The 12319-nt window shown below is 33.8% G+C and overlaps 1 protein-coding gene across 4 annotated transcripts; it reads right to left on the reverse strand.

Moving 5' to 3' along the window:
• Window positions 1-130: 130 nt before the first annotated feature.
• LOC107011725 (histone-lysine N-methyltransferase ASHH3-like) lies at window positions 131-11493 on the reverse strand. Of its 4 annotated transcripts, XM_027912921.1 has the most exons (15): window positions 11383-11487; window positions 10039-10164; window positions 9865-9924; window positions 8420-8555; window positions 8096-8207; window positions 7392-7491; window positions 5270-5348; window positions 5008-5179; window positions 4800-4880; window positions 4505-4685; window positions 2830-2857; window positions 2649-2739; window positions 1344-1434; window positions 1170-1248; window positions 131-631 (listed from the first exon to the last, which is right to left on the reverse strand). In XM_027912921.1, exons 3-14 carry the CDS (start codon window positions 9886-9888, stop codon window positions 1174-1176), a joined length of 1170 nt encoding a protein of 389 aa, XP_027768722.1. In that variant the 5' UTR covers window positions 9889-9924; window positions 10039-10164; window positions 11383-11487; the 3' UTR covers window positions 131-631; window positions 1170-1173. The 4 variants fall into 4 exon arrangements, with proteins under 4 accessions (XP_027768722.1, XP_015066831.1, XP_015066821.1 ...); XM_015211345.2 differs by lacking the exon at window positions 10039-10164 and having other exon boundaries at window positions 4553-4685; window positions 11383-11493; XM_015211335.2 differs by lacking the exon at window positions 10039-10164 and having other exon boundaries at window positions 11383-11493.
• Window positions 11494-12319: the final 826 nt, after the last annotated feature.

Consider the following 12319-nt stretch of genomic DNA (forward strand, 5'->3'; position numbering starts at 1 on the left):
GGGGGGGGGGGGTGAAGGTGAATAGATATCTCATGTATTTCCGCAAGTGTAATCTGACCTTGTAAAGATAGAGACATTGTTTCCGATAGACCATCGGCACAGATAAATCATATCAAAACCACAACACAAATGAACTATATAACTTTGCAAGTTAAAGAAATTGTGAAACCAAATATTCTTTTGGAGGCCAAAAGAGTGCATTGAATAAGAACACAACAAGGACTACACCACAATCCCAAACAAGTTGGGATCGACTATTTGAATCCTCACTACACAAGAAAATCGAGAGCTAACAAATCCCTTCTTTACGACTAGTAAATAAATTATGATTCACAGAGTCAACTCGTTTCTCAGGGGACATCCGATATAATTGGAACAAGGTGAACTATTGTTACATTTGTTGTGCTAATGCATCAGAAAGAATCATCAGAACTTCCCTCTCCAGTATAAAGAAGAGTGAACTGACATTATCACCCGAAACTCGAAAGAATATGTTAAAATGAAACTTTGCACATTTGGTACAGCAGGAGTAAAGGCAGAGGATACTTTGCAATTTTGGACTGTTAAGAATATATCGCGTATCAGCTACTGAGGTTGAATCATGTATAACTTTATTTCGACAGTTTAAGACCTGCAAAAGTACTCGTTCCGTTATAGATTCCATTGAAAACAGCAACAACAACAATGCCTCGACCCCAAACAAGTTGGAGTGGGCTATATGAATCCTCATTGATGAGATCGTTCCATTCAACCTAATCTCACACGAATATTATACAAAATAGATATAAAAGGTACTACTACAAGTTTGCTGTATTTTGTACTGGTGTATAAATCTCTGATGCTCAGACTCATTAAAACGAAGTTGACCAGTGTGTGCCGAATCCTCCAAAAGTAGTGCAGTTTTAGAGGATTCGTCTATGGAAGCGTTTTTGGAAAGTCTGAGCAGCATAGATTAGAATTCACCCTTTTAACCTGAACTAGGTACATGGATCCATTTCAACTGCAGTACAAGTAGTTCTGGGGAGGCTGCGTGTATGCAGACCTGAATTTGGTGAGGTAGGGAGGCTGTTTCTGATACACTTGGCTCAATAAAATAGTTTTTCGGGATTTCAACTACACTAAGAACAAATAATAGGTTCAAAATTCAATAAAAAGTTGGAACAGAATACCTGATTAAGCAAAGTTACAAAATCGCCAATCTTCTTTTGACAAGTCAAGGTGCTCAGCACTACCGTCTTCAAACATGATCTGTTAGGGCGGGTGGGGAATGAGAACAAGAGTAAATCTTCAGCCAAATCATGGGTGTCCGAGTTACACACTAAACAATTCAAAAACTTCCTTACCAAATGTTTTTTGGTGATTCTGTCAAACTGTTTTATGATTCCAAAGGAACTGGAAACATCAGGTATTCGAGACTCCAGTGAATCAACAGGACTGAAAAGTGTAACAACATGAACAAATACATGAGAAGAAACCGAATAATAAATGTCCAACAAATGGATAGAGTTCCCAGAGAGAAATTTCACCAGGAAGTCAACAGGACTGAAGAATGTAAAAATATGAACAAATAAATGAGAAGAAACGAACGGCCAGCCAATTAATAGAGTATCCAACAGAGAAACTTGCTAGCTTCTATGTTTAATAGATATTTCTTTAAATATTAAGTTAACTAGATTGACATCACTTTCATACTTGGTTACCACACACATATAAAGTTAGTAGACAATTCCTAATGCAAAGAATGTTTAGTACGAACCTGAGGAGTAGATAAGAAAAAGTTACAAAGAGAACTTAAAAAAGAGATGCTATGTGAAAAGAAACCATGGGGACCACATGTGAAACAAATTTCTAATTACTCTATGAATAGAAATAAATAGAAGGTTTCGTGAATATATCTCAGCATATAAAATTGAAATCTGAGGTTTGAATAAACTTCCTAGAGAACTAAGAAATACTTCGAAGTTAAAAAAGAAAAAGCTAAACATTATGAAAGTGGAAGCTAAAATACTATACTCCAACCGCCAAAGCTCAAATTTAGGCTACATATATTAGATGTCTAAGTGATTTGATTCCTTTCTAAATGCACTTTCTCAGGCATATGTACGCAAACAGATGATTTATGACTAGAATGGAGAAAAACTGGAGCATGTATGGAAGCTTGCAATCTTTCTCCCTTTCCTAATAGACAGAACAGCATTAGGTGACAAAAGGAAATATCTTTTACTCAGACATGGCCAAAACTTATATAACTGTCTCTAGCTATAATGCATTATCTGTTCTGCACATAAAACATAAGTTCAATCTATAGCACTATTCAAGTTCAAGATTTGTGTACTTAATTACACTACAGAAACGGTCATGGGATCAAAATATACAAGTTTTGAACCTCAATCTATAAACTTTTAAAAGATCCTATTATTATTGTTTTATTTTTAAAACAAGACTCCAAGATTACTGAAAGTAAAACCATAAGATAGTAGTAATAGAAAACAACAATAAAGATAACATATATATCAAATATAATTGGTAACTCAATCACAAATTTTTCATAGAACAAGAACTTGCTGATTTTCCATTACTTGCCAATGGAAAATGCAAGAAGTGCCTATATTAACAAAAAGAATATGCACCCGTACAGACCGACATACCTCTGGTCAAAAGAGCGAATTATTCTTATAATTTGACCTGTGCAATTCCGAGGATGCTGGATTTTCCGAGCAGAGTCAATACTCCAATTTCCTAAACAGGATGAGGCCCGAGTTAGATCAAAGAAAAGGTAACTTCACTAACAAAGATATACTTGTAGGTCAAATAAAATGCATAACCTACCTTTTGGGGGAACTTCAGTTTGAGAATCCTGGAATATAAGTGAAGAAAAGGTTAGCATTACATTAGTACAATATCGGGAGAAATAGATATTTTAGTAAAGGAATCTGAAGGATACTAGAAGAGCTTTTGATATGGCCTCTTTGAGAAACAAAATGTATGCAACTCATTAATCTGTATCCATCAATGGAAACAAAGGTAGTAAAATGGGAGAACTATGAAGGAAATAAGCAGAGGAGGAAACAAATCTATAACGTGGCCTTGGAAGGAAGTGCAAACGAGATGAGGAACTTGTTCGTTTTAATAAATATAAACTTATGTGGGGAAAATATTCTCAGTGTTATCCTATCAAACAAGTAAATGGGCATGAGGGAGAATAATTTCCTCATCTTTTCTCTTATTTTCCTCTTAGCACATATCAAAGTTTTCTGTCTTCACTTCTTATGAGAATTAAACAAGGAAAAAGAATTTCAAACCATCTCTTCCTTAATAACATCATTTTGCAAAGAAGATATAGAGGAGGAAACAAATCCGAGAAAAGAAAGAATAACAAGAAAACAAATCAGAAAAAAAGAAGAAACAGTTAGCCTTACTCAAATCTAGAGTGCTTTGCAACTCCTTTAAAATATTCACATGTAAATACATTTACGAAACAAGAACCAAAACAGATTACCACAAACATTATTGACACCACTCTTATCAATTTCAGGCAAGAGCTGGCTAGTGGCTAGTTAGATTAGAGTTCAAACATTGCAAAATGCCAAAACCATGTCCTAATTAGTGAAAAAACATATTTTTAAACCCGCCTGAGAATGATCTCCCTATATCATCCCAGACTGGTGAAATTGAGACAGGCATCTAACACTCTTAACTCAGGCTCATAGATCTGGGAATACCATGGGGTTGGTCCCTACACAACACAAACAATGAGGTCAGTCATCCAACTAGTCATGAACGATTCTCCAACTATGTTCATCTTACTAGAAACCATAACAGGATATGAACCTATAACATACTTAATGTACCAATTACCATTGTGCAATCTTCTCACTTTTACCTCAGAAAAAGTAGGTCTGTTTCAGCTTCACATATATTACTCATGATCCTCGTGTTGCCTTTCATTAAGCTCTAGTCCACATAGAGTTTGAAATTGTTGTGTGTTTTTCTACAAACATATAAATACAGTTCATGGTAAAAAAATGAACACATAAAACCTCATAAATGGGCTATCTTATAATATTTCTCTTATTTTCCATCTTTACTTTCCAACAAATTCAAGAAGTTCCATTGTCAAAACAAATCTTGTCATTATGGTATAGGAAAGTGATCTTCAAAGTTCAATCCAGGGAAAAGCAGCAGGTCTTCAACAGGTTGGCCCCGGCCCAATCGGAAAAAGGAATGGACACACTACTTTTAGACAGTAATTCCAAGTACCTGTCCTCTTTATGTCTTCCTCTGACAAAATTCAGAAAGGAACAGAAAGATGTTGGCTCAATAAAACTGAAGTCTAATCTGCAATCAGTTTCATCTTCGCAAATCACCACAACAAAATTGTGGACAAGTACTAACAAACTGAGTCATAAAACTAGACGGTAAACGTCCAAGCAAAAGAATGATTCCAGATGACACACACTGCTCTTGTATCTTAGATGTTAACAGACAGAATAGAGGTACATACATGTTTTGCAGATAGCAGTACTTTCTCTTTGGGAAAGGGCGCAGCTACCTGGCATGCCACTAGCTTTAGTGCAGCAGCATCTGAAGAAGGAAGTTTTAGTTTGTTAGGTCTGATTCCCAGCTTTCGCTTGCAATTTATAGCACCACAGTGACAATCTTGATCTGCACCAAATTGAACAAACCTGCTAAACTTGTTAGATGAAGGGCGAATGCACACTCTTAGATAACAGGCTGCTGACTGAAGATGCTAGGATGACACAAAACAAACAAAACAAAAAATCATTCAATGTCCATACTGATAATCGTAGGTCAGATGCTCGCCCCTTTTAATGTCACGCGTCGCAAATATGCCAATTCTATTCTCACCATCAATCATCCTGAAAATATGATTGAGCGTGAAAACAAATAAATCACACAATAGGTTGATATCCCTTGACACTTGACATAGGGTTTGAATTTGAGAGAACTAAAAATAATTAGTACATATTAATGACAATTATATACCATCTCTGCATCTCAGTATTTGGACAACAGCTATGATTAATGTATCTGGATTTGTTTCCCTTATAAGTGGCATCAATCACCATATCCCTATTGATCTCACACAAGTAAAAATTTGTTTCCCCACTGTGCTTCAATTTCCAAAGTCGCTCTTCACATGTCTTGTCATCAATAACTGCAGTTGTAACTTACTAAATTAAGAGCTCAGGATGAACAGAACACGAATTATTAATTCATATTAAGCAAGAAACTTAAAAAACTTCACCTTCTCCAACATACTCTACAACAAACTCTTTTGTCTTGATATCTTCATCTGCCACAATCCCAGTGCCACATTTCTCAGTCTGCATGTTATGTGTCAACAAAACTTGATTTTTTTAGATGATTATTGCTTGGTATTCAAAAGAAACGAAAAATAAGAAGAATACAAAATAACCAACATTTCTTTACTTCTTCACCAGATACGTGACTGAATTAAATGCAAAAATAGATATGAAAAATGTTACCAGCCTGCACTTTTGATGCGGATTGTACTTGCTTGCAATTGAAAAGTGTCGAATGGTCATTTTTGGTAAAAACTGATGAATGTGGTATTTTGAGAAAGGATTTATGGCGGTCTTTGCTTAATTATCCCTCTTATATACGTTGGTAAACGCTAGGTTTTTAAGGAACCTTTTTTGTTGGTGTGATCTTGAAAACGTAAAGAATCTTGATCAAATCACCGATTTGCTTAAAGTAACTATGTTATAGCCATTAGCATCCGCTGGATGCAAATTAATGAAAGTCTTCTCACTTTACTTGATATAGAAGATGCAAAAATAATAAGTATGCCCTCTCCTTAAGTTCTTTCTTTTAAAAAGTGAAAGTAGACAAAAGAGTTCCTAAAAAGGATGCAGAGTATTAAAGCACATCTGAAAATTTTAACAGTGCTTTATCAAAGACACTGGTGTCAAAAGTGATTGTCAGTAACCTTGTAATTAGGGTCTTAGATTAAAAGGGTATTGTCTGGTTGGTCAAAGAAATTGGCAGAACAATTTTCCAGATTCAGAATACTGCAGATCTCTAGATCTATAAGCAACTAACTATAGGTTGTGTTAATGACTTTTATTTCAAACTGCAAGCAGATAAACGTAAGCAGATGGGAAGGTAAAGAGTAGAAAAATAGCAACCATCAAAAGGGGAACTTTCAAACTCCATGAAGAAATAAAGACCACAAAGAAGTGAAGAACATTATTGAAACTTATACTCATCCTACCTTCAGTGCTCCACAATGGTTAGTACACCTCATATGACAAGACATGACATGAAAACCTAGAACTGCTTTCAATAGATCCTATATTGGATCAGTAGAGTTTCTTCACACTAGATGATTTAGAACACGTAAAGGTAGGTAACTTCTATGCTAGATACGAAACCCCACTACAGAGAAAGGTTATAAAAAGGCATCCTTGAAGGTTTTTTAAACTTACTAGACCAGACTTGTTATGAAAAAAATTAAGCAGCCTTGAAGGTTTTTTAAACTTACTAGACCAGACCTGTTATGAACAAGACCAAACATAGTTGCCCAAGTTTTCCCTGCCCTCAGGAAGACAAAAATATCTACGTACATAATATTAACTTTCAGTAGACAAAAATATCTACGTACATAATATTAACTTTCTTTCTTGCAAACTATCTTACAGTGAGGTGCATCCTTTACGATATATACCACCGCTGTGCCAAAAGTTTTGTCTAATTTCACTTCCCAAGAGTCAAAAGAAAATAGTACTTCGACTTAAAGTTTTGAAATGTATTTTGCCGCCACAGTTTATATGGGAGAAATTGCAAATGTAAGTGCTTCTGTGCAGTTTTTAAGTATCTAAATTTCATTTCAACAGGCAACTAATTTATGTCTGATTTAAAACTAAAATCACTCAATCAGCCAATTTGACCCTACAAAAATGACAATGGTCTATATTTTAAATTGCGAATTTATTTTAAATTGCACATTATGTGTTATAAATTTTTGTTTTCGCTGGCCAAAAATGTGCCAACCCTTGAAGTAATCAACACTTGAAGACTCACTCACACATAATGTTTCAAGCAGAAACCTGTAATTATTTAATTAAATTTTCTTATGATCAAACCAACTTGACATATAGTTTACTTGTTGGAGAGTGTACCGCTTAAAAGTGGAAATAAGAAACATCAGGTTCTAAGCAAAGTTCCTTGGCATCAGTTGTCAGAAAAATGAAAATTTACATGAGAGAAGAATTGTTTACAAACTCTTGGAAAAGACAAAGAAATGACTGATAATGACAAGGTCATAAATGATGACTACAAGCTGTCAAAATACTGCAATAACTAACATCAGTCCAAATATCTATGTTAAAAGTTTATGTTCATACCTTCACTATTTTCATCTTCTTCACAGGACGTTGATGGAATGGCTTATTCAGACAAGAACTCCCACATTTACATCCCGAGGTGCAGCTAGACCATAGCATGCTGCACGAAAGAGCAAAGTGAAATAACTAACAACCCGTGACTTTAAAGATGGTTTAAATATCAGAAAAGATGCTGAAAGAAGTAATCTTTTGCGCCGTAGGTGCTACTTTGTCGGATTAAGGTTTGTATATCATTTTTCGGCACATTACCTACGCTCTTGGTTCTCGACATAAACCAGATGGAGTACTTACGAACTCCTACCTGTTGCATTCTGATATACTTTTTTACAGTTACAGATCTCCTATTTATTTTTGGGCAACTTTAAAGAGTGATTTGTATGTATGAAAAAAAAAGTTAAGTAAACTAAGAAGAAAAGGAAAAAGTTGCAGGGAAATGTTAATGGTGAATTCATCTTCTTTGTCTTCTTCTTCTCCGTCAATTACTTTCTCGTCGTCGCCGTCACAGTTGGTGAGTTCCTCCACAAATATGAAGATTTCTTCTCCGTTGGAGATGGAGGTGCTATGGTTGTCGTTTTTTCTTCTCCATGGAACTCCCAATCAACAAATTTATGCAGCAGGTCATACAGATATAATTTCTAAAAAATATATTATAAGTTTCTATCAAAGTTCTGACTGTAATGAATTTTAATCTAAGTCCTCCTTACCTACAAAGGCAATCCATGCCACACACGTCCGAAGATTCTGCTGTTGAACTGCAGGTACAAGATATGCCATCATCTTCTAGCCGCCGCTTACCCTTATTGGTGAGGTATATATCTTCAAGTAGTTAATATCAACACAAATAGAAAAAGAGAAAGGCCAAAAGAAGCTACAAAAAGATAAGAAATAGGTGCATATCAAACAGAACACCATAATCAATTATTTATCAAACAATCTATAGGACTAAGAGATATTTAATAAGGAAACAAACTACCAAACTTTTATCACGCATCTACAATTCCATGATAACTATTTCCATTGAAGGATACTTCGTCTTATAGAGGTATAGGGATAGGGAGTGGGTTGCCATTTACTCAACCAATCTGGAAGTTCAAAGTCAACGGGATCTCCAATTTTGCTTGTTAATTTGTTGAATACATTCCCAATCCCACCACGGGTAGCACTCTGTACAGGAAAAGAAAACAGAATGCATATTAAGAGGATGTTGAGATCACAAACATAAACACATGCACGCACCAGACTCCATAAGAAGAAGCTCATTAACAATCATATAAGAACAAGATATCAGCATTCTCATAGGATTTTTAGCTGACATGTTTCCACCATTACATTACTCAGGCTTTACCCTTGCTAAAACTATAAAATACCAAATTTTCAAATAAAGGAATAGCCCAGCAAAAAAAAAAAAAAGAAAACAGCAAATATATAATGGATCCTTCTAATCAGCATATACCAATAAAAGAATAGCTAAGCCAGAAAAATCAGAAAAGCAGATTAGGACAATTTGTCTACAACAGCAAATGAGGTGTGCAGCCGCATATAATAGATAGCAACAAGAAAGAGTCTGTGTTTGGTCAGTGGCAAATTTTTTTTTTATATACTGTGTTGCAGGCCATCTCGAGTGCACCTCAACAAATTCCATTGGGTACATGCTAATTCCCACCAGTACAGGTAACTACCACCAAGGCTTGGACATATGGGAAGAGATTACCTAGTGTTTTTGCCTCCATTGATATATCATTTAAAACTAGAGCAGTACTGTTTTTAATGTAGTAAAATATTACTGGGATATCCTATTTTCTTTGCTTTAGATTTCTTAGAGGAGCGTTTTCTTTACCCTTAGGTGATAATCCCCCCCCCCCCTTTAATTAATTAATGAAGCTATTAGTGCCTTATTTAAAATTTTGACATCTTTCGAATAAATAGGATGGAAATAGAAGGCCATGAATAAATATGTGAAATATTCAAGGTCATAACAACCTACCGACACATTTAAAGTGACATTTTACCCCTTTTACCAATCACTTCATGTTTTTGTACCTTCCTTCACTAATTTATCATTTTTCAGACTAAACAAAGATATGTGCAATGAATATGTGTGAAATACAAGGACCGAAAGAATCCACTACTTTAGCTAGCAGGGCATCAATAAGAAAAAGCACACTGTTATCAACTGCTGCATATTTTTCAAATTAAAATAAGATTCACTACATGAGTGAGATATCTCTAACAAGAAATAATAACAAAGAAAAGAGAGATGGAAGCAAAGAAATGCCAAAACCACAAACTTACTAATAGAACTGAAAAGGAGCACAGGCCTTTATCACGAGAAAGCAAAATATTGTCTAGATTCAAATATGTGGCACCATAATCGACTATGGTACACCAAACAATATAACATCCTTTGCAATAAACTGGACATGAATATTATGCTGAATAAAGAATATAACATGGAAGAAAATTGATTCTAAACCTTCTTCATAGGTGTAGCAGGCATGGGCTCAATCAAGTAGCAACACTCATTTACTGTAGCCTACAAGGGAAAAAATAAATGAATCAGTTAGGAAGCAAAGAAGCCAATACAAAATGTAGAACGAACATAACAAATCTCCTATAGAAAATAAGACTAAGATCCAAGCTTACAAACCAGAGCATATAGTATTAGAGATTGGTGTTAAGCATGCTCCTTGACAAACTTGTTTCAATTTATGGACTTGATTCAAAGTGCAAGGGTGAATCTATCTAATGTTCGTCCCGAATATGGACATAGAATCTTCAAAAAAAATTAAAATGAATTTGAAACTACATAAAAAGTAACATAAGTCACAATAGTAATCTATTCAAAATATTTAGGAAGTACTTGAAAAGAAACACACTAAAAAAAAATCTTTTCGACTCTCCAAATAGTAACTTCAACACATAAGGGGTTGTAATTTGTACCAAATATAAGAAATGTGAGTTCAACACATCAGAACAAAATGGAAACAAGATAAAAGCATCAAACTTTAGAAGGAAAAAAATGGGGAAGAGGAAAATATTCAAAGAAACAAACTAAAACCCATCTTAAAGAACTGCAAATGAAACACATTCCCAATTCTAAATCCAATTAAACAAAGCAGAACACAAAATTTTCAAAATCTTAACAACGGACTCAGATCACTCAACAATATTAGTACAACTCAATAAATTAGCTTTCCACACGCAAGTCCTACTCTCAAGCAAAAAGCCAAGAACACTTGTTTCACTTCTAGATCATTAGGGATAGGATTCCTAAAACCTAAAATCAATTGAACAGCACAAAACTTGGTGAATTTCCAAATCCACTTACGAAAACTGAAAAAAAAATACCACATTTTAACTCAATTAGATACATAAACTAAAATCAGTTGCTTTTGCTGGAAAATTTATCCAAAAACACTTTTCAGACTCTCAACAACAACAACATACACCGTGAAATCACAAAAGTGGGCTGTGAGGACGGCAGAGTGTAAGCACACCTTACCAGTACCTCCCCAATGCTTTTTGGACTCTCAGGAACTGACGATTAGATTGTAACTGATAAGAGTAGCAATTCAAACCAAATCTAGTAAATGTGAGTTCAACACACCAGAATTAAATGTAAACAAGACAAAATAATCAAAATTCACAGAAACAACTAAAAATCCATCTCAAAGCACTGCAAATGAAACACATTCCCAATTCTAAATCCAATTAAACAAAGCAAAACACAAAAATCCTAAACAACAAACTCAGATCACTCAACAAAATTAGCTTCCCACACTAAGAAAAATCGATAAAACACCACAAAACTTGGCGAATTCCCAACCAACTTCAGAAAACTGAAAAAAAAAAACCTACATTTTACCCTTAATGGTTTTTGCTCACAAAACTAAATGTTACAAGAGAGAACAACTCACAGGAGAAATCGAAAGAAGCAAAAAGGGAGAACACCCAGAACAGATAAAGCATAGAAGTGAAGAACAAACTTTACCGGCGGGAAATGGTCGTCGTCGCCGGCAATTGCCGGAGAAAAAAAGGCTCCGAGCAGCAAAAAGCAACAGAGAAGAGAGGGAGGGAGAGAATGCTTCAAAAAAAAGGTAATATTAATAGGTAAAAAGAAAAATATATAAAATGGTTTTAATTATTTTAATAAATATAAATAGGAAAAAAAAGAATATATATATAGAGAGAAAAAATTATATAATATTCATCTAATTTTTTGATAAAATAATTTTTTATTTTGTCAATTTATTATTTTATGTGAGAATTTTATAAATTTTGTCGCTAAGATTTAATGAAATTGATAAAAAAAAATAATAATAGCTCTTTTTTGTTTTTATTTACTTTGTTCTTATTTGATTTATCACATCTCTTAAATAATAATAAATAAAATAATAATTTTACTATATCATTCATAATTACTATTATAGATTACTTAAATTTTTTAAAATTAAAATCTATTTTTAATATAAATATAAATTCAACACAAAGAACACTAAATATATATAAGAATAAATATTAAGAAATACATATATTATTTATATAATGCATATAATTTTACATGCTTTAAAAAAAGACATTTTAATCGAAAACAAATATATTTGCTCACTAGCTAGATGCATCTTTAAATAGGAGTTCCCAACTAAAAATCTTGTTTTTAACATTCTTATCAAATCTAACATACATAATTTGCTAAATATTTGACAAAATAAAAAAAGATATATAATTTTATCAAATTTAGTTAGTATTTGGTTATAGATTTAAAAATTATTTTTTAAAATGTATGTTTGACCAAGAAATTTAATTAGATTTTAAAAATTCATTCTTCAAAAATTATTTTCAACCTTCCAAAAATTGGGCTGGGACGGATTAAATTTTGAATCTTGTATTCACACGATTTTTATTTTTTTTGGGGGGGGGAGGGGTGG

This window comes from Solanum pennellii, chromosome 1 (assembly GCF_001406875.1).
Source record: "Solanum pennellii chromosome 1, SPENNV200".
Taxonomy (NCBI): Eukaryota; Viridiplantae; Streptophyta; class Magnoliopsida; order Solanales; family Solanaceae; genus Solanum; species Solanum pennellii.